The sequence below is a fragment of the Cetorhinus maximus genome, chromosome 29 (assembly GCF_964194155.1).
Source record: "Cetorhinus maximus chromosome 29, sCetMax3.hap1.1, whole genome shotgun sequence".
NCBI lineage: Eukaryota > Metazoa > Chordata > Chondrichthyes > Lamniformes > Cetorhinidae > Cetorhinus > Cetorhinus maximus.
This window is the reverse complement of record NC_135907.1, coordinates 82603-107981: the sequence shown is the minus strand read 5'-3', so window position 1 is coordinate 107981 and position 25379 is coordinate 82603. Positions and strand designations below refer to the sequence as shown.

The 25379-nt window shown below is 44.5% G+C and overlaps 1 protein-coding gene across 3 annotated transcripts in view; it reads left to right on the top strand.

Moving 5' to 3' along the window:
- The window catches only part of LOC144669534 (WW domain-binding protein 2-like), a 35509-nt gene extending 17018 nt beyond the window's left edge, over nucleotides 1-18491 (top strand). Inside the window, exons 5-9 of one of the 3 annotated variants that reach the window (XM_078532004.1) lie at nucleotides 5097-5294; nucleotides 6337-6435; nucleotides 7474-7550; nucleotides 13519-13595; nucleotides 15025-18491. In XM_078532004.1, the coding sequence (XP_078388130.1) occupies nucleotides 5097-5294; nucleotides 6337-6435; nucleotides 7474-7550; nucleotides 13519-13566 (422 nt within the window). In that variant the 3' untranslated portion in view covers nucleotides 13567-13595; nucleotides 15025-18491. Of the gene's footprint in view, nucleotides 1-5096; nucleotides 5295-6336; nucleotides 6436-7473; nucleotides 7551-13518; nucleotides 13600-15024 lie in introns of all 3 variants that reach the window. The other 2 variants (XM_078532007.1, XM_078532006.1) reach the window with 2 other exon arrangements.
- The last annotated feature ends 6888 nt before the right edge of the window (nucleotides 18492-25379 follow it).

Genomic DNA, 25379 nt, shown 5'->3' with positions numbered 1-25379 from the left:
AATATTTCCTGCTTTTTGTGTACAGGACATACCTGGGCAATTTTCCACATAGCCGGATAGATGCTAGTTTTGTAGCTGTACTAGAACAGCTTGGCTAGGGGTGTGGCAAGTTCTGGAGCACAAGTCTTCAGTACTATTGCTGGAATATTGTCAGGGCCCATAGCCTTTGCAGTATCCGGTGCTTTCAGCTGTTTCTTTATCACATGGAGTGAATCGAATTGGCTGAAGACTGGCATCTGTGATGCTGGGGATCTCCGGAGGAGGCCGAGATGTATCATCCACTCAGCACTTCTGGCTGAAGATTGTTGCGAATGCTTCAGCTTTATCTCTTGCACCAATGTGCTGGGCTCCTCCATCAGTGAGGATGGGGATATTTGTGTAGCCACCACCTCCAGTGAGTTTAATTTAAATACATTTTTAAGTCCAACCAATGACCTTCTAAGGTTCTAAGTAAAAATGTGTTTTCCTTGAAGATGTTCATAAAATGTTTAAAATAAAAATCCCTTTATTTGTGGGCACCTTGTTGTTTGCCCTGATAGAGTGGAGTACTGTGGAAAAGGCGTATACTCGATAGCACCAGGTTTCTGTATTGGTATTTGCATGGCACATGGGAGTATCATGGACCCAGACGCACAATAAAGTCCCATCGACCCTGCCCCAAAAATGAGAAATGTGACTTTTCCCTTTTTACATAAAAATGTAAAATATGAACAGGAGTAGACCATGCGGCCCTTCGAGCCTGTCCCGTCAGTCCATAAGACATAGGAGCAGAAATTAGGCCATTCGGCCCATCGAGTCTGCTCCGCCATTCAATCGTGGCTGATAAGTTTCTCAACCCCATTCTCCCGCCTTCTCCCCGTAACCTTTGATCCCCTTACCAGTCAAGAACCTATCTGTCTCGGTCTTAAATACACTCAATGACCTGGCCTCCCCAGCCTTCTGTGGCAATGAATTCCATAGATTCACCACTCTCTGGCTAAAGAAGTTTCTCCTCATCTCTGTTCTAAAAGGTCTTCCCTTTACTCTGAGACTGTGCCCTCGGGTCCTAGTCTCTCCTACTAATGGAAACATCTTCCCCACATCCACTCTATCCAGGCCTTTCAGTATTCTGTAAGTTTCAATCAGATCCCCCCATCATCCTTCTAAACTCCATTGAGTATAGACCCAGAGCCCTCAAACGTTGCTCATATGTTAAGCCTTTCATTCCTGGGATCGTTCTCGTGAACCTCGTCTGGACCCTCTCCAGGGCCAGCACAACCTTCCTGAGATACGGGGCCCAAAATTGCTCTATTCTAAATGTGGTCTGACCAGAGCCTTTTAAAGCCTCAGTAGCACATCCCTGCTTTTCTATTCTAGTCCTCTTGAAATAAATGCCAACATTACATTTGCCTTCCTAACTACCGACTCAACCTGCAAGTTAACCTTAAGAGAATCCTGGACTAGGACTCCCAAGTCCCTTTGCACTCCAGATTTCTGAATTCTCTCCCCATTTAGAAAATAGTCTATGCCTCTATTCTTCCTACCAAAGTGCATGACCTCACACTTCCCCACGTTGTATTCCATTTGCCACTTCTTTGCCCATTCTCCTAACCTGTCCAAATCCTTCTGCAACCTCCCCGCCTCCTCAGTACTACCTGTCCCTCCACCTATCTTTGTATCATCTGTCAATACGATCGTGGCTGATCTTCACCTTCAACTCGAACATTCCCTCTGCTCCCCAAATCCCATGATTCCTTGAGAGACCAAAATGTGTTTATCTCTTATCAACTGCGCTCCTTGGATGTGGGGCTTGATCTCGGAGGAGAGATAGGTCCAGGGAACATTGAGTAGAATGGAATTTAGAAGAATGAGAGGTGATCTTATTGGAATGCATAAATTTATTAGAAATCTTGACAGGGTAGCAGTTGATGGGGCTGTTTTCACTGACCGGTGGGACTAGAACTAGGGTTCACAGTCTGAGGATTAGAAGGATTGAGATGAGGAGAACTCCTTTCCTCAAAGGGTTGTCACTCTTTGAAATTCTCTACTTTAGAACTATGGATGCTCAGTTACTGAGTGTGCTTGAGAATGAGATGGATAGGATATTTGGGCACTTAGGGAATCGAGGGATATGGGGATAGGGCGGGAAAGTGGAGTTGAGGTAGAAGATCAGGTGTGATCTTATAGAATAGTGGAGCAGGCTCAAGGGGGCTGCATAGCCCACTCCTCCTGTTGTTTATGTTCTTAATTGTGCTTAAGATCTTGTCTGAAACTTGCAGGACAGGCTTGAAATTGCCACTCTAGTATTGTCACTGGACAATGGCATTGTTACTTTAACCTAGCCTGTGATGCTTTCGTACTAAAACAACCAGACTGAATGTCTGGCAGTGCAATGTCTTACACACTTGTATTATGTTTGTGAAGAGTATTTTAAGCTGTATGCTGGTCAGGTGGAAGTACACATGGTGGGCACAGTGAGGCAATGAATTAGTACAGATGTATTCGTGACAACTTTGCACTCAAGGACCTTTTGGTAACATTTCACCAATCATCTCCTTCAATATAAAAGAACTGTAAATAGGGCTTTGTACTCGATCCTTTTTGAAAATGGAGGCTGCGTGAGATACTGTTTTGTATGTGTACACAGAAGTGTTAGAATACACTGCTAACTTGTTACAAGACATGCTCTCACTATCCAGGGCATATAGTTACTTTGAGACATAATTGATTTTATGCTACAATAACATACAGGTTGTCTTTGCAAAATCTAATTCAGCCTCTTATTTTCCTAAACAAAATAAAAACAGAATTACCTGGAAAAACTCAGCAAGTCTGGCAGCATCGGCGGAGAAGAAATCAGTCAATGTTTCGAGCCCTCATGGCCCTTCAGCAGAACTGAAGCATAGTTTCAACAAGGGAGAAATATAAATTGGTTTAAGGTGGGTGGGGGGGAAGAGACACATTGAGGGTGTGGTGTGAGCAGATAATCAAAAGATGTCAGAGACAAAAGGGTCAAAGAGGTGTTGAAGGTGGTGGTCTTTGTCTGAGAAAAGTGCTAATTAAGAATGCAAGACAGGATATTCAAAGTACAGCTCTAGTGGGGGTGGGGTGGAAAGACTAAAGGTTTTAGTTTTAGATTTAAAAATAATGGAAATAGGTGGGGAAAGAAGAATCTATATAAATTATTGAAAAAAAGGTGGGTGGGGGGGGGAAAAGAAACGGGGTGGGGATGGGGGGAGGGGGAGTTTAAGATCTAAAGTTGTTGAATTCAATATTCAGCCCAGAAGGCTGTAAAGTGCCTAGTCGGAAGATGAGGTGCTGTTCCTCCAGTTTGCGTTGGGCTTCGACCAGTTCGAACTGGCCTCGGGAGCCAAGGTAAATCATGGGAAGAGCAAGGCCATGTTCTTTGGGAACTGGGCTGACCGATCCTTTGTCCCCTTCACTGTCAGGGCTGACGGCCTGAAGGTGCTGGGGATATGGTTCGGAGGGACCGGGGCATGCGTTAGAAACTGGAAGGAGCGAGTGGCTATGGTGAAAAGGAAACTGGGCATGTGGGAGCGACGCTCCCGGGACCTGGAAAAATTTATTAATTTTGCTTCCAATCTCCACCCCTCCATCATCTTCACATGGTCCATCTCTGACACTTCTCTTCCCTTCCTTGACCTCTCTGTCTCAATTTCTAATGATAGACTGTCCACCAATATCCATTACAAGCCTACCAACTCCCACAGCTACCTCGACTACAGCTCCTCACACCCCGCTTCCTGTAAAGACTCCATCCCATTCTCTCAGTTCCTTCGCCTCCGTCGCATCTGTTCTGATGACGCTACCTTCAAAAACAGCTCCTCTGACATGTCCTCCTTCTTCCTTAACCGAGGTTTTCCATCCACGGTCGTTGACAGGGCCCTCAACCGTGTCCGGCCCATATCCCGCGCATCCTCCCTCACGCCTTCTCCTCCTTCCCAGAAACATGATAGGGTCCCCCTTGTCCTCACTTATCACCCCACCAGCCTCCGCATTCAAAGGATCATCCTCCGCCATTTCCGCCAACTCCAGCATGATGCCACCACCAAACACATCTTCCCTTCACCCCCCTTGACGGCATTCCGTAGGGATCGTTCCCTCCGGGACACCCTGGTCCACTCCTCCATCACCCCCTACTCCTCAACCCCCACTTATGGCACCTCCCCATGCCCACGCAGAAGATGCAACACCTGCCCCTTCACTTCCTCTCTCCTCACCGTCCAAGGGCCCAAACACTCCTTTCAAGTGAAGCAGCATTTCACTTGCATTTCCCCTAACTTAGTCTACTGCATTCGTTGCTCCCAATGCGGTCTCCTCTACATTGGAGAGACCAAACGCAAACTGGGCGACCGTTTTGCGGAACACCTGCGGTCTGTCCGCAAGAAAGACCCAAACCTCCCTGTCGCTTGCCATTTTAACACTCCACCCTGTTCTCTTGCCCACATGTCTGTCCTTGGCTTGCTGCATTGTTCCAGTGAAGCCCAACGCAAACTGGAGGAACAGCACCTCATCTTCCGACTAGGCACTTTACAGCCTTCTGGGCTGAATATTGAATTCAACAACTTTAGATCTTAAACTCCCCCTCCCCCCATCCCCACCCCGTTTCTTTTCCCCCCCCCACCCACCTTTTTTTCAATAATTTATATAGATTCTTCTTTCCCCACCTATTTCCATTATTTTTAAATCTAAAACTAAAACCTTTAGTCTTTCCACCCCACCCCCACTAGAGCTGTACTTTGAATATCCTGTCTTGCATTCTTAATTAGCACTTTTCTCAGACAAAGACCACCACCTTCAACACCTCTTTGACCCTTTTGTCTCTGACATCTTTTGATTATCTGCTCACACCACACCCTCAATGTGTCTCTTCCCCCCTACCCACCTTAAACCAATTTATATTTCTCCCTTGTTGAAACTATGCTTCAGTTCTGCTGAAGGGCCATGAGGGCTCGAAACGTTGACTGATTTCTTCTCCGCCGATGCTGCCAGACTTGCTGAGTTTTTCCAGGTAATTCTGTTTTTATTTTGTTTTGGATTTCCAGCATCCGCAGTAGCTTTTAGCTTTTTGTTTTTATCTCTTATTTTCCTGTTAGCTTCCAGAGGCACTCCTGTGCATAACACTGCTTACGGATATGAACCAATGGCTGATATGGCCTTTGGATTTGCTCCAGCAAATGGCCCATACCCTGCAAATGGCCCATACCCATATCAACCGCCTCCCATGAATGGAGGTTATGGGCCTCCACCTGCACCAATGGGATACCATTATGGAGGACCTGCACCACAGCCAGGTAGGAAAAAGAACTTCCTAAATTACTGGTAATAAACTAAAGTGGTAAGTGCACCAAAGAGTAGTCAACTTCATTCAGTATCGGAACAGGAATAACATTATCAAGCACATTCTTTCCTATTGCGATAACTTAATGGGAGGAATATAGGAATTGTGATATCATAAAACATCAAGGTCCATCTAGTTTGCCATCTACCCATTCTGGTAGTAACGTGTTACAGCAATAACGTTGTTCACTATCATGGAAATTGATCTGTATCAATTAGTCTACAACAGACCCAGTCATTTTTTTATATTCTTTCATGAGATGTGGGCATTGCTGTTGCTAATCCATAATTACCCTTGAGAAGGCAGTGGAGAGTCGTGAGGTAAGGAAAGCCACTAGTGTTGGAGAGCTCTAGGAACATAGGGTCGAAGTTACCTATTTGTCCCAAGAATGTTACATTTATCATGTCATGTCTCAAGTTACTCCTACTGTATCCCAAAATATTATTTTCTGAGAGAAATTTATTGAGTTTGCAGTTGATGAATCACCATTTATCTGTTTCTACTGTCTCCATAGGAAGCCAATTCCATAACCACCTTCTAGTATTCCATATCACATTGTCTTAAAGCTCCTGCCTCAAGAAAATTACTGTTTTTTTTTTAGTTTATAAAGATTGCTTCAAATTACTTTGTGTTATTAATAAATTTATCAACCATAACATTCTTTTGCCTATATTTTTAACTAGAAACACAAAGTAGTGATAAACTCATGGGGAAGACCTGGTTGGGAGTTCCTGAGCCCATTCATGTGAGGAGGATGGATAAACATTAACAAAGATATAAGTCGATGGCTTGAGTGATTCCAGATGCATGGTGGCAGTCTTATTACTCTGTCTCCCTGGGTAGCTCTTCCCAGACTGTTCCCCACTAATGCCAGCATAATCTATTGGAATGAAATTCTTTTACTCATTTTGTTTTTGTAATGAATGCTACAGTTGAGACCCCCTCGGGTGGCATGAGAATTGATTGTAATCTGTATACCTAATATGTAATTTCAGGAGTCTATCCATCTGCTCCTGCAATGGACATGTATATGCCACCTCCACCTCCCTATCCTGGACCTCCTCCAGTTAGTGTGGTCGAACCTGGATTGCCTGGTAGGTACACTGCATACCTTAAACATTTTCAGAATGTGATCTATAGTTCATTTAGTTGATGTGCATCATTGACTGTTTGTTTAAAGAAACCCAGGGAAAGCCTAAATTTTCTTTAAAAAATTTAAGATAGATTTATTGGTGACTAACAGGAAATTCAGAAACCTCCAGCCAGAGTGGTTAGAATGTTGAACTCGTTACCACAGGGAATGATTGAGGCAAATAGCATAGATTGATTTACATGGAAGCTAAATATGCACATGAGGGAGAAAGGGATAGACGGTTAAGCTGGTTGGGTTAGATGAAGAGGATCAGAGGAGGCTGTGTGGACCATAAACTCTAGCATGGACCTGTTGGGCCAAATGTTCCTCCTTGGGATGTTAGCAATGCTGGCATCATCAAAATTTATTGCTCACTCCCAGTTGCCCTTGAGTAGTACTTTCATGAACTGCTACAGTCTTTTTGTGGTGCAGGTACTTTCACAGTGTTGTTAATGGGGTGTTCCAAGACTTTTAGCCAGTGACGGTGAAGGAATGAGGTGATCTTTCTAAGTCAGGATGGTTTGCAATTTGGAGCAAAACTTGTAGTTGGCGGTGTTCCCATTCCTTTGTTCTTCTAGGCGATAGAAGTCACAGTTCGGAAGGTGCTGTTGAAGAAGTCGATAGTAAATTCTATTTAATCCCACTGTTAAAATGCAAGGTGGTTCTGTGGAAAGCCTTCACATGTACTACCATTGAGCTGGAAGTAAGCAATTTGTGTTGCATTGAGTTTTCTGATTCTTCCTTCAGCATCATTGCTACCTATCCGCCTTCTAATGGAAATGATTCTAGCTACTGCCCACTATTCTGGCCAGAATCACTTCAAGTAGCAGCAGACTCTGATTGTAGTCTTTAGGGGAAAAGGTCAGGAATGGTATTTTGAGAGGGAAGAGGAGATGATTTAGGATCATTTCTTTGGGTAGGGCAGGAAGAAGAGGCTTCAATAGGGGGAAGAGTTTGGAGAAAAATGCCACTTTAAATTGTTGTATCTTTTCGCTTTCAGGTGGAGCTAAAGCAGCAGAAGCAGCTTCTAGTGCTTACTACAATCCATCCAATCCTCACAGTGTCTACATGCCAATGGTAAGAGTTCATTGCTGCTCAGCCTTCCTATGACTTCTGTTTCTTTCATTGTAGCTCCTTCCCCCAAGGAAGAACCTGTCACAGGTCATTAGCAGTGTACAGCTGCATTTACCCCAGAATTGGGTCTGCAATTCAGTCGTGTAAAAGTTGCTTTTCATTATTTAAATTGGTGCTGAATGACATCTTATCTTGATAAGATTCAGTGTGTGGAACATAGGAGCAGGAGTTATGCCATTTGGCTCACTGAGCCTGTTCCTCCATTCAATAAAATCATGGCTGATCTGATTGTGGCCTTAACTCCACTTTTCCAGCCTGCCCCCCCATAACCTTGGACTGCTTTGTAGATCAAACATCTGTCCAACATAGCTTTGAATATATTCAATGACCCAATCTCTCCTGCTGTCCTGGGCAGTGAATCCCAACAACTCTTGCAGAAATTCTTCCTCTTCATCATCTTTATTGGAGATTCTAGATTCGCCTCTGAGGGGAAACATCCTCTCAGCATCTGTGTCAAGTCACTTCAGAATCTTTTATGTTTCAATAAGATCAGCTCTCATTCTTCTAAACTCAAATGAGTATAGGCCCTACCTGCTCAACCTTTCCTCAAAAACTAACACCTCCATTCCAGGAATCAACTGATAAACCTCCTCTGAACTGCTTCCAGTGCAAGGATATCCTTCCTTAAATGAGACCAAAACTGTACGCACTACTCCAGGTGTCTCACCAGTACCCTGTACTGATGTAGCAAGATTTCCCTACTTTTACATTCCATTTGACTTCCTAATTAGTTGCAGTACTGCTTGCTGACTTTTTGAAATTCATGTACAAGGGCACTCAGATCCCTTTGTACCGCAGCATTCTGCAGCTACTCCCCATTTAAATAATGTTCTGCTATTCTCCTCTTACTAATAGTGTTCAACCTCACATTTTCCCAAATCATATTCCATCTGCCAATTTTTTTGCCCACTCACTTAACCTATTTATATCCCTTTGCAAACTTTGTATCTTCCTCACAACTTGCTCTCCTACCTATCTTTGTATCATCAGCAAATTTGGCTACAATACAGGTGGTCCCTTCATCCAAGTTATTCATATAGATTATAAATAGTTGAGGCCATAGCACTGATCCCTGTGGCACTCCGCCACTTAGTTTTCCAACCTGAAAATGATCCATTTAGCCTGACCATTTTCCTGCTAGTTAACCAATCTTCTATTCATTGCTTACAACATCATGAGCTCTGTGTAGCAACCTTTTATGTTGCACCCCATCAAATGCCTTTTTGGAAACCCAAGTACAGCAATCTTCTGGTTCCCCTTTATCCAGCCTGCTTGTTACATCCTTAAAGAATCCAATAAATTTTATCTAACAATATTTCTGTTTCATAAAGCCATGTTGATTCTGCTTGTGTTATGATTTTCTAAGTGCTACTACTGGTAGTACTGCTACTACTTTAATGTTTCCAGCATTTTTCCAATGACAAATGTCAGACTAACTGGCCTATAATTTCCTGCTTCCTGTCTCTCTTCTCGAATATAAGTGTAACATTTGTGGTTTTCCAATCCCCTGTGACATTTCCAGAACATAGGGAATTTTGGAAGATTATAATCAATGTATCCACTATCTCTGCAGCAACTCCTTTTAAGACCCTAAGATGCAGACCATCAGGACCAGGAGACTTTTCAACCCTTAGTCCTGTTAGTTAATGGAGTACTTTTTCTCTAATGATCGTGATTGTTTTCAATTCCTAAAAGACATACTTGCTGGACTAGGTCAATGGCAGATGGCCAGGGAACCAACAAGAGAGAGAAACATATTTGATCCCATGCTCACCAGCCTACCTGCCACAGATGTATGTGTCCATAACAGTATCGGTAGGAGTGACCACCGCACAGTTCTTGTGGAGACGAAGTTCTGTCTTCACATTGGGAATTACCCTCCATTGTTGTGTGGCACTGCCATTGTGCTAACAGGGATCGATTTCGAACAAATCTAGCAACTCAAAACTGGGCATCCATGAGGCGCTGTAGGCCATCAGCAGCAACAGAATTGTACTCAACCACATTCTGTGACCTCATGGCCTGGCATATCCCCACTCTACCATTACCACGAAGCCAGGGGACCAACCCTAGTTCAATGAAGATTGCAGGAGGGCATGCCAGGAGCAGCACCAGGCATACCTAAAAATGAGGTGTCAACCTGGTGAAGCTACAACACAGGATTACTTGCTTACCAAACAACATAAGCAGCAAGTGATAGACAGAGCCAAGCGATTCTGCAACCGACAGATCAGATCTAAGCTCTGCAGTCCTGCCACAACCAGTCATGAATGGTGGTGGACAATTAAACAACTCATTGGAGGAGGCTCCACAAATATCTCCATCCTCAATGACGGGAGAACCCAGCATATCAGTGCAAAAGTGCTGATTGCTACAATCTGCAGCCAGAAGTACTGAGTGGATGATCCATCTCTCCCTCCTCCAGAGGTCCCCAGCATCATAGATGCCAGTCTTCAGCCAATTCCATTTCACTCCATGTGATATAAAGGAATGGCTGAAGTCGCTGGATACTGTAAAGGTTATGGGCCCTGACAATATTCCAGCAATAGTACTGAAGACTTGTGCTCCAAAACTTGCTGGGCCTCTAGCCAAGCTGTTCCAGTCCAACTATAACACTGGCATCTACCCAGCAAAGTGGAAATTTGCCTATGTATGTCCTATACACAAAAAGCTAGACAAATCCAACCCAGTCAATTACCGCCCCATCAATCTACTCTTGGTCATTAGTAAAGTGATGGTAGGGGGCATCAGCAGTGCTATTAAGCAGCACTTGCTTAGCAATAACTTGCTTACTGATGCTCAGTTTGGGCTCCGCCAGGGCTACTCGGCTCTGACCTCATTACTGCCTTGGTCCGAACATGGACAAAACCACTGAACTCCAGAGGTGAGGTGAGAGTGACTGTCCTTGACATCAAGGCAGCATTCGACCCAGTGTGGCATCAAGGAGCCCCAGCAAAACGGGAGTCAATGGGAATCGGGGAAAAACTCTCCGCTGGTTGGAGTTATACCTAGCACAAAGGAAGATGGTTGTGATTGTTGGAGGTCAATCATCTCAGTTCCAGGACATAACTGCAGGAGTTCCTCAGGGTAGTGTCCTAGGTCCAACCATCTTCAGCTGCTTCATCAATGACCTTCCTTCCATTGTAAGGTCAGAAATGGGGATGTTCGCTGATGATGGCACAATGTTCAGGACCATTCACGACTCAAACTGAAGCAGTCCATGTCCAAATGCAGCAAGACCTGGACAACATCCAGGTTTAGGCTGACGAAGTGGCAAGTAACATTTGCACCACACAAGTAGCAGGCAATAACCATGCCAAATAAGAGAGAATCGAACCATCGCTCCATGACATTCAATGGCATTACCATCGCTGAACTCCCACACTATCAACATCCTGGGGGAAACCCAACAGGACTAGCCGGATGAATACTGTGGCTACAAGAGCAGGTCAGAGGCTGGGAATCCTGCAGTGAGTAACCCACCTCCTGACTTGCGAAAGCTTGGCCACCATCTACAAGGCACAAGCCAGGAGTGTGATGGAATACTCCCCAGTTGCCTGGATGAGTGCAGCTCCAACAACACTCAAGAAGCTTGACGCCAGGACCAAGCAGCCCACTTGATTGGCACCCCATCCACAAACATTCACTCCCTCCACCACTGACACACAGTTGCAGCAGTGTGTGTACCATCTACAAGATGCACTGCAGAAACTCACCAAGACTCCTTCAACAGCACCTTTGAAACCCACGGCCACTACTATCCAGAAGGACAAGGGCAGCAGATAGATGGCAGCACCACCACCTGCATGTTCCCCATCAAGCCACTCACCACCCTGACTTGGAAGTATATCGCCATTCCTTCACTGTCACTGGGTGAAAATACTGGAACTCTCTCCCTAACAGCACTGTGGGTGTACCTGCACCACATGGACTGCAGCGGTTCAAGAAGGCAACTCACCATCATCTTCTCAAGGGCAATTAGGGATGGGCAATAAATGCTGGCCTCGTCAGCAATGCCCAAACCTCATGAATGAACAAAAAATCCTCCTTCCATTTAATTTTCTGTTATTATTGGGATGCTTTTTGTCTTCTGACATGAATATTTATTCAAGCTTTCTGCCATTTCCTTGTTTCCCATTATTAATTTCCCAGCCTCATCTGCTGAGGGACCAGCATTTACTTTAGCTACCCATTTTTTATGTACTTGTAGAAGCACTTACTGCTTTTCATATTTCTTGCTAGTTTTCTCTCTTAATTTCTCCCTTTGGTCATCTTTTGCTAGTCTCTAAACAAAAATTTCCCAATTTTTGGGCCAACTACTAATGTTCTTCACAGCATTGCACATCTTTTCTTTCAATTTAATACCATTCTTAACTTCCTTAATTAGCTATAGTATATTTTTGTTGAGAGTTATGAACTAACTCTCTTAAATGTCTGCCACTTCTCTACCATCTTTTCTTAGTCTACTTTAGCCAACTCGGTTTTCATCCCTTTGTAATTGGCTTTACTTAAGTTTAAGACACTAGTTTCAGATCTGAGTTTCCCACACTCCAATTGAATGTGAAATTCATTATATTATGATCACTCTTGCCTAGAGGATCCTTTACAATGAGATCATTAATCCTATCTGATCACACATTACCAGGTCTAAAACAGCCAGACATATTGCCATAAGAAACTGTCCCAAATACTCTATGTGAATTCATGCTGTTTCAGATGCTAAATGGATTCCTAAACCTCCAAAATGTGGTGAGGGTGGCGTTGGGGGTGATCTTACTGCTTGTTTGAAGCTCCATCTGCAATACCGATTTGTCCTACAGCAGCCAGTGTTAGCAGCATCAAGGAGAACCAGGTCTACATGTGGCCTGACAGAGATCTTTAAAAGGACCACTATAGGCCACCTCAAAGGCACATTTGTTGAAGATGCCCATGGCCTGAATTTTTCCCATGTCGGGCGGGAGCAGACGGGGGCATTTGCAGAGCCGACCGCAGCCCACGATCGGCTCCACACCGCCATTTTATGCAAGCTGGCCAATTAAGGCCCATTCAGCGTAATACATGAGCGGCAGTGCTCAGTGCTACCTGGAGGAGGGGGAGGGGGAGGGAGAGTCAGGGCCAGAGCTCTAGCACTTCAATCTCCCTGAGGCATGGAGCTGCCTCGAGGAGATTGAAGCGCTTTTGAAAATAATAAAACCAATAAAAAATTTAATGAAACCGTGTCACATGAGATGGGACATGTTTTTATTTTTCAGGAAAACTTTTTATTTAATTCATAAAGCTTTAGGAAACCTCACCCCGCTCGTGGATGAGGTTTCCTAACAAAACATGAAGGCCGCTTGGCTTTTTTGCCTGCCCGCCAAACGTTAAGTTGGACAGGCAGCGTTAACTTGACATTAATTAATTGTTAGTGGCCTTAATAGGCCTATCAATTATCGGTGCACACGCTCGCTGAACGAAACATTGCGAGACAGCGCAATGACGTCAGGACTCATGCCCGACGTCATCACGCGTCATTTTACATACTGGCGTATCGGGCCCAACCCCGCACACCGACTGAAATCCTGGCCCACGTGTACCTGGATTCATGGTTCCCCAGCCCTGCCCAAGTGAAGTATTTGTCCACTGCACAGGTCCTCTCCTCAAACTCAGTGTCTGGAATGACATTTCCTTTTCGTGTGAGGACACTTGGCTTTTCACTGGGGCATCTTTAACTCCTCGACCTTGTCCTCCTCACCCCCCCCCCCCCCCCCCCCCCCCCCCCCCCCCCGCAACAAACAAAGTACTGCTGGTATGATCACATTAACTATTGCTTTCTAATATGTTAATATAACCAGAGGGTACTCCATCCAGGGCCATTGTGTGTCACCTCAGTATTCAAATCCAACAATAACACAAGTATTTTCTGTTGTAGGATCAGCCCCCACCTTACACACCAGCAGAAGAGAAGAAGAACAACTGAGCCTGTTTGAAGTGCTGATTCTTCCAATCGTTTGTGAATCGTTTATTTTCTAAAAATTCTGTTGTTAGAAGCTGCATTTGTATTCGATAATCAGCCACTTGCCTGGCTCTTTCCAACACCTGGGACTGCAGGCTCTTGATATCTTAGATGTCTTTGCACAGAAAATCGGAATGATTTACCTGTGCACTGAAACCCTACAGGACCTTTTCCACTGGAAAACTGGGAATTCCTCATCACCTTGCGAAGGAAAAATTTTGACCTAATATGACTAGCCCCCAGTTTTGAAATATTGATAGTGTCCTGTAACTATCTGGAGCCGGCAGCCAGTAAATGTTGATGAATTGCACCCCTTGAATAATTTTTAAAAATGCAACTTGTAGTGAATAGTCTTCAAAATATACTAAGAGTTTAATTATAAGATTTACTTTGTGTAATGCAAGCAGATAAAGATTCCTACAAAATCAATTGTTTTAAATAATGCCTCTTTAAAAAGAAAATAGAGTAACTTTGTCATAATGCTCATTGGCCAGTAATCATGCAGCATCATTTCTAGACTTTAGAATTTTTTGGTATAGAAAGTTGGTATGGTTTAGATCTTTTCAATGTCCTATATATTAAATAAAATATTCTAGCAGAAAATAATGGAGACTAACCGTGTTAGGAATATTACTGAGAAATACTTTGAAAGTTTGGCAGGAGAGGAATGAAGGAATCATCCCTAGAATGTTTGCGTGAACTGCTTTGCTAAAACAAAAAATCATTTTATAATGTATTTCTTAAGGGGAATGGGAAAAATCTCTTTCATTTTGTTTCTATAATCTCAAATCCTGTCTGGATTTGGTCCAGTACGATGGAGGTACTATTAAAATGGAAGAAGAAATTGTGTACAGGCTTTTGAAACCTGGGTATCAGAGCTACAGTATTGTGTTTGGGCTATTTAGTTAGAGAGCAACTCTGTAAACATATTTAAATGAATACACTTCACTGTTTGTCACCTTGTATTGCCTCCACCACAACCTTTATCCATTAATACTTTAACCCAGTGTTTTTTTTTTAAAACGCTCTAAATGGTCCCTTTAGACACAAGATTGGAAAGACAGAATCCATAACTTTATTGTTGATATTTTGCCACAGTTCATGTGATTCTAGTTTGAAGATTTGTTCTTCCCTAAACTCCTAGTTGACGGTATTAGGTTGCACCTGTGGCTCCTGTTGGTACCAGTTGAAATGTGGTCCATCATTGTCCGGATCTTGCAATCATTTTGAGAAGTTCACTTGCCATATAACATGGCTTCTCCCTGATTTTGTGGATTAAATGTCCTGAGGATGCTGTGATGTAGTGTTTGAGTTGTTGTGTTCCAGAAGCATACTGTAATTTGCAAGGAGTTAGAAGCAGCATTTAGTCCCTTTTTAAGAGTGAACTAATCCCTAACTTATAGTTTTCCCTGTTTCTTGCAGGAAAATTGAATATCCTGACTTCTCCACAATCTAACACGTTGTAAAGGAAATAGCTGTGTGCTTACTGATATCCCAGTCCCTACAATGCACTTGTACTTCAAATAAAAGTATTGGTCAAGACAAACAGGGCACAGAGATGATGTGTAATTTAAGAAAATATATTGAATAAATTAACTCACCAATTGAATCTGATCCAGAGATAATGGAGTTGCCTCCTTTTATTTCATTCTGTCTTCCCTGCTCTGCTGAGTAACCTAATCTTTCTCCTGCTTCAACCTCATGAACCTTTGTTTCAATAGAGGAGGTTACGGTGAAAAATACTTCCAAGTTTCCAGAAGCTAGATTCTTTGACTGGTCAACCTGGAATCATTGAGAGTCTTCATTCTCACTCAGATTGCAGAACTGCTTTAATATCTGAACTCCTTTATCTGGGTTGAGCAGAAGGATTTTGTTTCTCTTCTGTGTTCACCTGGCAGCACAATGCTTCGTATTGAGGCCTCCAGGTGAAAGGAGAGATCTCCCTTGTCCACATTGCCCCGTGACTGGCCAGCAGGACAATGCTGAAGATCTTTGTACAGAAATTAGCACCAAATCAACTAGTTATTCCAGTAAGATAAAAGCAAAATACTGCGGATGCTGGAAATCTGAAACAAAAACAAAAATAGCTGGAAAAACTCAGCAGGTCTGACAGCATCTGTGGAGAGGAACACAGTTGACGTTTCGAGTCCGTATGGCTCTTCATCAGAAGTTCTGTTGAAGGGTCATACAGACTCGAAACGTTAACTGTGTTCCTCTCCGCAGATGCTGTCAGACCTGCTGAGTTTTTCCAGCTATTTCTGTTTTTGTTTTGGTTATTCCAGTAGTTAGGCAGCTCAAATTTTTCCTCCATTTCCCAGCTATCAGTTTAACCCCACTTGATAGACAGAATCCCCATATTTATTAGTAGCCAAATGGCCCCTTGGATTGCTGTAGTATTTGGGAAAGTGCAACATGAGAGAGAGAGAGCCAGTGAAACTAATGGAGGCTTGATTGAATTCAACTAGGTAATGTAATGATACTAATTATCCCAGAGCAAAATGGTTAAAGGAGATAATTGTACTGTAACTGTTAATCCTTCACTACCATAAGTCTATGTACCATTAACCAACTATTTGTGGCTATAAAGCAAAAGGCCCTTGGGCATGGCTTAACCCTTCTCTGTGGCTTTTACTGAGCTGTGAGTGCTGATTACTTCTTAAAAGCAGCATCTCTTCATAGCATCTTATATAAAAGTCAGATTAAATACTGGAGGGAAATTATCTAAAATAATCTTCTTCTTTCTCAAATCATAAAATTATTTTGTATTTATACATTCTACTGATAAACTGTGAACAAAGCCTGAAGTCTTTATGATGCGTTGCACTCAGAGGGTCACCCTACTTTTGGCCTACAGTGTGGCCTTTTTGATTTTAATGTCAGTCTGTGAATAAAGAAAACAGGACTGAATGAAGAAGCAATAGGACCTGTTAAAAGCTTCAGTTTGAAAAACGTCTGTAATGTTGAGAGAGCAAAGCATCTGGTGGACAACCAAATGGGAGTTCAGTGCTGTACAGACCGTTAAAGTCAGGCCCAATGGCTATGGAGCAAGTGACCAAATTGATTTAACATTGGTCGATTTTTTTTTTTAAAGTCACTGCCTATATTTAAAGTTAATGAAAGATTATTTTTAATCGTGATGTTTTGTCCTTGTGTATTGACAAGTTATTTATTAAAATAATAAAATGCCTGCCCCACAAAACTAGTTCAGTAGCTCTTCTAACACACCAGACCAGGGTACAAACACTAACATAACCACATCACTGCACCCTCTTAACTAGCTTGGGCCTGTAAAGCACTTCCATGGGTAGAACTAATCCTTTTTTTTTCCCAAATTTCCCCATTGTAATAGTTGGTGAGTGGTCTATTTAGCTACATGTTACATGTTGTTATGACTAGTCTAACAAAGTCAGGCACACACACTTGTACACTTTTGCCAGAATTTAGGGGAGAATTCTCCTGTATTCTTTCTTCAACTGTTGCAATTAATTTGGGTTAGGGAGCCAAGGAATGAAAGGGCAGGCATTGTCTAAAATGTGAGAATTTGCCAGGAGCTGAGTGAGTTCATAAGTTTGTAGACTTCAATGGATCTCATGACTATTAAAGAGGATGCTGGTTTAAAAGTATGTATTTTTTTATAGTTTACAAAAAGATAAATATTTCACTGATCTTTCTTGCATGTGTTGCAAGTAACCGTATAGCAGGAAATTTGCACGATGCATGTTGAAGCTTCTCTGCTTTGCATCCTATTTACACTGGTTTTAAAGACGGCCTGGTTGTCACTAACTCAATATTGGGGCCTGTCCTCAACCTAAAGCCTCAAAATGGAACAGGAAAGTTGCTGGAGGTAATGTCCTCTTGCCTCGGAAGCCACTGCTGGATATCTGTGCTGACACAACAAATGTGTCTCTTGGATGAGGACAGCCACAATTATTTGTTGCCAGAGTTCACTTTGAGAAAATAAATTGTGTAAATGGGGCTTTCTGGGGGACTGTTTAAAATTATCAGCAGTTCAGTTGCTTATAAACAAAATAACCTGGCTTTGAAAGTTTGGAGTGGGGGGAAATTCCAGCAGCTCTTTGTTTCCAATGTGCTTCTCCTGTATTACACTTGGTTTCCTCCAGGTTCTTTGACTGGGGAGGGTGGAGTGCCAGGGTTTTGAAAAACAAACTTAAAAAAAAAAATACAGTTGACAATTTTCTGACCCTCAATGTAAAAGAAACATTCTTTGAGAATGTGAAAATGAAGTTGTGTAAAATCTAATGTAAAATAGTTGGTAGTCCTTAGTAATATTGTACGAAAGAAAAATATTCTAGAAAATTCAATGCGCTTAGTAATATAGGAAATAAATTTGTAGAACACTTGACTAAACTCCACTTTCCTTCTCTGCATCTTGGAGTACAGAATTTCTGTGCACTCCAGCTGGTTTGGTGGGAAGCTGATCATTTTCATCTTCCTGATACTTACTTATACAAAAGCTGTTTGCTTGGACTGATCTTTGCGTTGTCCATGTGTTGATTAGTGCAAGAAAATGCATAACCATTGGTTCAAATTATTTCGAATGGCAAGACCGTGGAGTTTATATATCATTTGTATCAAGTGCAAGTTGCAATGAAACAAATAGGAGATGCAACAGCTTAACACAACCCACTCTCTTAAATTTGAACCGGGTAAAGTTGAGTCAGTGAATGAGGTTCTGGGAGTTTAATGCATTGCTTTTTTTTAACTTAACCTGTACTTTTTTATTAACTGGAGAATTGATTGATAACTGCTAGATTTATAAACATGAATGTGTTCATTAATTGTGTATAAGTCTGTATGTATGCTTCAGTCAAACTTTACAACTTGTTAATAAATGCTTTCATAGGCACCTAAATAAAGACATTTACGCAGTTAGTGTGTGAAGTTTCTCTTTTGTAGCAAAGCTGATTTTATAAAATAGGTGGCTCATCCCTGCTCAATGGTGTAAAACATCCTGTGCTGTCATTAAGGGTGTTTTTCTATATCGTGGATCATAGGGGCACGTGGTCTGTAAAATTTAGACTGATATGACACTCCTCACATAGACCAACATTTCTGGGAATTTTACTAATGAAAGTGATAACACTGAAAGAATTGTTGAGGGGTGTTTGGAGGGAAGAAAATGAAGTGGCTGAAGAAAGCTTTATTGAAAGCAGGAGAGCTTTTTGTGAGGCAAGATGTTTAGGAAGAGAAGTCCAGAGCCATGGTGCATAGTGGCTGAAGATTTATCTCTCGCAGTACAGGGATGTAAGGTAATGATGAGTCACCAATGTCTTCCAATTATCCCAGGAGAGGATTAAGGTCAGACCAGTACATCAATATCTCGGGTGACTGTTTCAGGAGAATTCCTTAACTGTACTTCAAAATGTTGGTATTCTTATCCCTGTGCATGATAACCTGCCAGGAAATATGTAGAAATGGACAACAGGTGAAGACAGGATTAGGCTAAGGTGCCATGACCTACTTACACAGACAAATCCAGGAATGAGGTCCTGGAAAGTTGCCGCCGCCCATGGATTTGCACTCTGTGGAATGGTGTATAACACAATAGATTAACCCAAACCCAGCCTTGCTTTTGGTAAAAGGGCATCAAGAGCATAGCAGAGAAGGCTACAGTAAAGTGTAGAGAGTTCCACTGGAAAATGAAGTTAAAATCAAAGATCAGCCATGATCTTATTGAATGATGCAGCAAGATCAAGGGGGCTGTATGGTCTATTATTCCAATTTCTTAGGTGCTTGTTGGCTTCTATTGCACACAACTGATTCTCATAACCAATAAAGTAATGTTACCCTCCACTGCTGAGCTATTTTTCCACCATCTCACCTGATTGATTTGGTAGAAAGTTTAGAGCATTGGGCTTCTTAACTTCACTTGCCCCCCCTCCCCCCCCTCCCCCCCCCCCCCTATTCTCATATCCCGTGACTCCATTATTGTTCAAGAATCTTGAATATATTCAACAACAACATTCACAGTCTTCTGGAGTAGAGAATTCTAAACATTCACAACGCTCTGAGTGAAGAAATTTTTCCTCATCTCCATCCTAAATGACTGGCCCCTTATCCTGACACACAATCGTAGAATGGTTACAGCAGAGGAGGAGGCCACTTGGCCTTTTGTGTCTGCACCAGCTCTCTCCAGGAGCAATTGACCAAGTGTTACTGCCTGCCCTCTTCCCATAGCCCTGCACATTCTTCCCTTTCAGATAATAACCCAATTCCCTCTTAAATACCTCCACTGAAGTTGCCTTCACCATAATCTCAGGCAGTGCATTCTGATCCCAAACCATTTGCTGCATGAAAACGTTTTTCCTCATGTCTCCATTGATTCTTTTGCCAACTACCTTAAATCTGTGACCTCTTGTTCTCAATCCTTCCACCATGGGAATAGATTTTCCCTAACCACTTTTTCCAGACCCCTCATGATTTTTTAATACCTCTATCAAATCTCCTCTCAACCTTCCCTTCTTCATGGAGAACAGTCCCAACTTCTCCAGTCTATGTAACTGCAGTTCCTCATTCCTGGAACCATTTTTGTGAAGCTTTTATGATGCCTTCACTATGATGTCCTTCCTAAACTGAACTGGACACAATACTCCTGCTGAGGTCGAAACAGTGTACGATTTAAGTTTAACATGACCTCCTTGCTCTTGTATTCTATGCCGCTATTAATAAAGCCTAGGGTGCCATGTGCTTTACTAACCACTCTCTCAACCTATCCTGCCACCTTCTGATTTATGCACATATACACCCAGGTCATTCTGCTCCTGCACTCCCTTCAGAATCGTACTCTTTATACTGGGTGGAATTGTCCACTCTCGGGCATTGTGGCAGGGTTCAGTGGACAATATGGCAGGAAGGCCAAAAATTGGTTTCACGCCATCGTGAAACTAGTTTGTAACCATCTGCTCTGCCTGTCAATGATGGGCTGCATTTCCTGTTGCTGGACATCGGGAACTTCATTGTAATAGATTTGCACATATCATTGTAAGGAGTTCTGCCGAAGGGTCATGAAGACCCGAAACGTTAACTGATTTCTTCTCCACCGATGCTGCCAGACCTGCTGAGTTTTTCCAGGTAATTCTGTTTTTGTTTTGGATTTCCAGCATCCGCAGTAGCTTTTAGCTTTTTGTTTTTATCATTGTAAGGCCTGTTCATCGGAATCATACCCCCTCACCTGGATCATCCGGACACGTCAGTGTGATTGCACACCGATGTGTTTCGTGTTTATAAAAGGTGTGCACTTCGCAAGCTGCACTTCAAGGGGAACTCGGAGGTGAGTGCATAGTAATGTGGGTAGCGCACAAGGATGTGCGGGAGCAGGGAGGAAAGCAGCTACACATTAGGGAAACCTTATATAAAGTGACAGTTCAGGTGCAGCCACACTGATATCAGAACCGGGTCTCTAACTTATCTGCCCACTCAAGTAACACAGAAGCCTGAAAGTGCCACCAAATGCTCCAGAACTTTTCACCTCTTGGGCACAGGCTGCAAACTAATGAGCATTTTAGTGGACGGCAGAACAGTTGGACAACAACACATGTTGTACAATCTCCTTCCTAAATCTGGCCATGGAGCAGTCACTGCTGGAGACGCCCACAGCCCCTGTGCAATGTCATCATCCCGGTTTGGAGCAGTCTCCCCCATGGTTCAAGCTAACAGTGCAGCCTTGCAGTGTGGGTTAGGAGAATACCTGTGCCTGAGCTGAGAGCACAGCCTGCAGTCCAATGGGCAAAGCTGCTGCCAATCGGTCAGGTGGAGTGGGGCAGAGGTGGGTGGGTTTTCAGGCAGCCATGCAGCGCACTGAACTCTGGCCATCCAAGTGTTTGCCAATATTCTCTGGGATGTGTTAAGGGGCCTTCAGACTTAACCAAGAGAGGTTCTTAATACACACAAGTTAACCCAAGTGTATCTCTCGTTCATCTTGCAGGAGGAGTACATCAGGAGCATGGAGCTTGGTGACCTAGCTGTGTGCCTCGTGGCGTACAGAGAGTGAAGATGGAGGAGAAGAAAGCGATGGAGGTGCCTGTCTGGGCACAGAGAGGAGCAGCTCCCTCAGGAAGAAGGGGCAGTTGGAACTCCCGCACATGCCGGTGAAGAGCCACAGTGTGCCATCACTGGCCGGCGCCTAGATAGGCCCATGGTCTATAGATGCCACCTTTCATTCCTGCAGATGACCAAGAACCAGTGTTGCTGAAGACTGTACATGTCTAGGGAACTGGTCGGTCACATCTGCCACCTGCTGCAGGATTTGGTGCCACAGGGACATGAAAGGCATCCACTACCAGTGGCCGTGAAAGTGACGGCAGAGCTCAGTTGTTATGTCAGTGGCTCCTTTCAGGGCTCCACAGTGACCTCTGTGGGATCTCACAAGCCTCCACCCACAAATGCATCCATGAGATCATGAACGCCATCTTTGCGAGGGCACACAACTTTCTGCATTTCGCCCGGGATTAGGAAAGCCAGGAAGCAAGAGCGCTGGGATTTGCCCAGATCTCAGGTTTCCCACAGGTTCAGGGTGCCATCGACTACACTCATGTGGCGCTCAGATCTCTGTGGCAACAAGTGGTCAACTATGTCAACCGCAAGGGCTTCCACTTGCTGAATGTTCAGCTAGTGTGTGACCACCACAAACACATCCTGCAGGTCTGTGCATGGTTCGCAGGGAGTGTCCACGACTCCTATATTCTCATTCAGTCTCAGATCCCTAATGTCTCCCAGGGTCCAGACAGGCTGCAAGGCTGGCTCCTCGGGGTCAAGGGCTACCTGCAGAGGGTGTGACTGATGATACCCATGCGGCAGCCTCAGAGCGCAGCAGAGTGACGGTATAATGAGGCTCATGCTACAATTCACACCTTGGTGCAGCAAACCACTGGGATGCTGAAGATGAGGTTCCGGTGCCTGGACTGGTCTGGTGGAGCCCTGCAATATAGTCCACAGAGGGTGTCACACATCATCATCGTCGTCTGCTGCGCACTTTACAACCTGGTGCTGCAATGGGGAGAGGAGCTGGCTGAGGAGGAGATAGAGGAACTGGAGGTCTCCTCCCGATGAGGAGGATGTCAACGGGGATGAGGCTGAGGAAGTCCTCAAAGGCGACGATGATGGGGTTGAGGTCATCGCACTGGCCAGATGAGGCAGGCACACTTGGGAGGCCCTCATAACTGTTAGATTTGTGGAGGATGATGCTGACAGGCAGTGAGGAGACACCATAGATCCTCACATTGTATTGTGAATGTTTGACTCCAGTCTGGTTGATGGCAGCTCACATACCCTCTGCTCCTGTCATGGAGACGCAGTGGAGGCCCTAATAGTCTCTCGATTGCAGGAGGATGATGATAACATGCAGTGAGGACACTCCATAGATCCTCACACAGCCTCTGTGAATTTCTGACTCCTGTCTGGCTGAGGGCAGCTCGCTTGCGCTCCACGATCAGGGCCAAATCATAGAGACACAGCCATGAAACTTTAAATGCACCTGATCCTTTGTCAACCTTCAGCACCTGAGCCCTTCAGGAGCACAGCGTCACCGGTCATAGATACTGAAGAGATGGGGGGTCAGCCCCACATCAAAGGTGCTGAGAGCACACTGAGAGAGTGACAGAACTCTGTGACACCTGCCCACAACATCCTGGCTGAGGTGCAGGCATCAGTAATGTTTCCACTGAGTGTGAGGCCGGACCATCACTTTGGTCTGAAGGTTACACTCTGCACAGGGAAGAGGCCCTGGACTCAGACACCTGCCTTTATCATGTGCAGGAGCCAAGGTTTCACATCTGAGTGACACGAACACTGCTCATCAGAACAAGGAGCCATCACCAGGGAGACATTCTTAGGAGTTTATTGACAACAGTGAACATTATGTACAAGTGATTAACACCCATACCCAGGCTGTGCAACTAATTCTCCTTAACTGTCTTAACCCTGACGCTATGTCTTGTTGCTCCCCGGACATCCACAGCAGAGGTGGAGGCAGCCTGCTGACTATGACATGCTGTCTGTGACCACCTCGGCGGGCATCCTCTGGTGGGCTGAGGCCTGGAGGGTCCTGGCCTGCTTTCAGGGTCCTGCTGTGTGGCAGTGACACCCTCCTCGGCCTTTGGGGCTGGAGCTGCTGAGGTCACAGGAAGAGGGATTCGGATGGGCCGAACACTGCCGGAGTCACCTGGGTGGATGGCCCTGGGATTTGCATCTGCTGATCCCCCTCCCTATGGGTGCCCGAGGGCCCCTGGCTGACTCCTTGAGGAGAAGGGGAAGCTGGAGTGAGATCGAGCTGCCTGCACCCCTCTCACATTGACAGGCTAACTCTGGTGTCAACAATGGAGTTCAGCCCATGCAGCAGTGCAGAACCAATGTCCTGGAACAAGGTCTCCATGGTGGCCGTCATCCTGCCAGTGTTGACCTCGGTGCATTGGCAATGCCGGCGCTATCACCTCACACTGAAGACGGACAGACCTCTTCATGCCTTGCAATCTGAGGAGTGCAGCGAACATCCCTTCCTGATGTTCCTGAGCTTGCCTTTGCAGCTCCAGCTCCAGGAGCTCCTCATCTGACTCGGACTCAGCAACATTCTGGCCTCCAGCAGCCCTCCGAGTGCCGGGGACCTGGGAAGTCCCTGCAGCCGCCTGCTGTGGATCAGACAGTGCGATGTGCTCACCAGATTGTGACCCGAGGCTAATCCAGAACTAGGTCCCACCGTGTCTCTGGCTGGTGGAGAGTGTGGGTGAGGCTGTGATGGGACTTCAGTGAGGGTTTCAGCAGATTCCTCTTCTGAGGTGTCTGCAGGGTTTGAGTCAAAGAACAAAGAACAAAGAAAAGTACAGCACAGGAACAGGCCCTTCGGCCCTCCAAGCCTGCGCCGATCATATTGCCCATCAACTAAAACATTTTGCACTTCCGTCCTGGCCTGCTATTCCCGTCCTATTCATGTATTTGTCAAGCTGCCTCTTAAACACCACTATCGTACTTGCTTCCACCACCTCCTCTGGCAGCGAATTCCAGACACTCACTACCCTCTGCGTAAAAAACTTGCCCCGCACGCCTCCTCTATAGTTTTCTCCTCTCACCTTAAATCAATGTCCCCTAGTAATTGACTCTTCCATCCTGGGAAAAAGCTTCTGACTATCTACTCTGTCCATGCCACTCATAATTTTGTAAACTTCTAACAAGTCGCCCCTCAATCTCCGTCGCTCTAGTGAGAACAATCCGAGTTTCTCCAACCTCTCCTCATAGCTAATAACTCCAGACCAAGCAGCATCCTGGTAAACCTCCTCTGCACCCTCTCCAACGCCTCCATATCCTTCTGGTAATGTGGCGACCAGAATTGCACGCAATATTCCAAGTGTGGCCTAACCAAGGTTCTATACAGCTGCAGCATGACTTCCCAGCTTTTATACTCAATACCCCTGCCAATGAAGGCAAGCATGCCATATGCCTTCCTGACTACCTTATCCACCTGCGTTGGCATTTTCAGTGACCTGTGGACCTGTACACCCAGATCCCTCTGCCCGTCGATGCACTTAAGGGTTCTGCCATTTACTGTATAATTCCTGCCTGTATTAGACCTTCCAAAATGCATTACCTCGCATTTGTCCAGATTAAACTCCATCTGCCATTTCTCCACCCAAGTCACCAACTGATCTATATCCCGTTGTATCCTTTGACAATCCTCTTCACTATCTGCAACTCCTCCAACCTTAGTGTCGTTTGCAAACTTACTAATTAGCCCAGTTACATTTTCCTCCAAATCATTTATGTATACT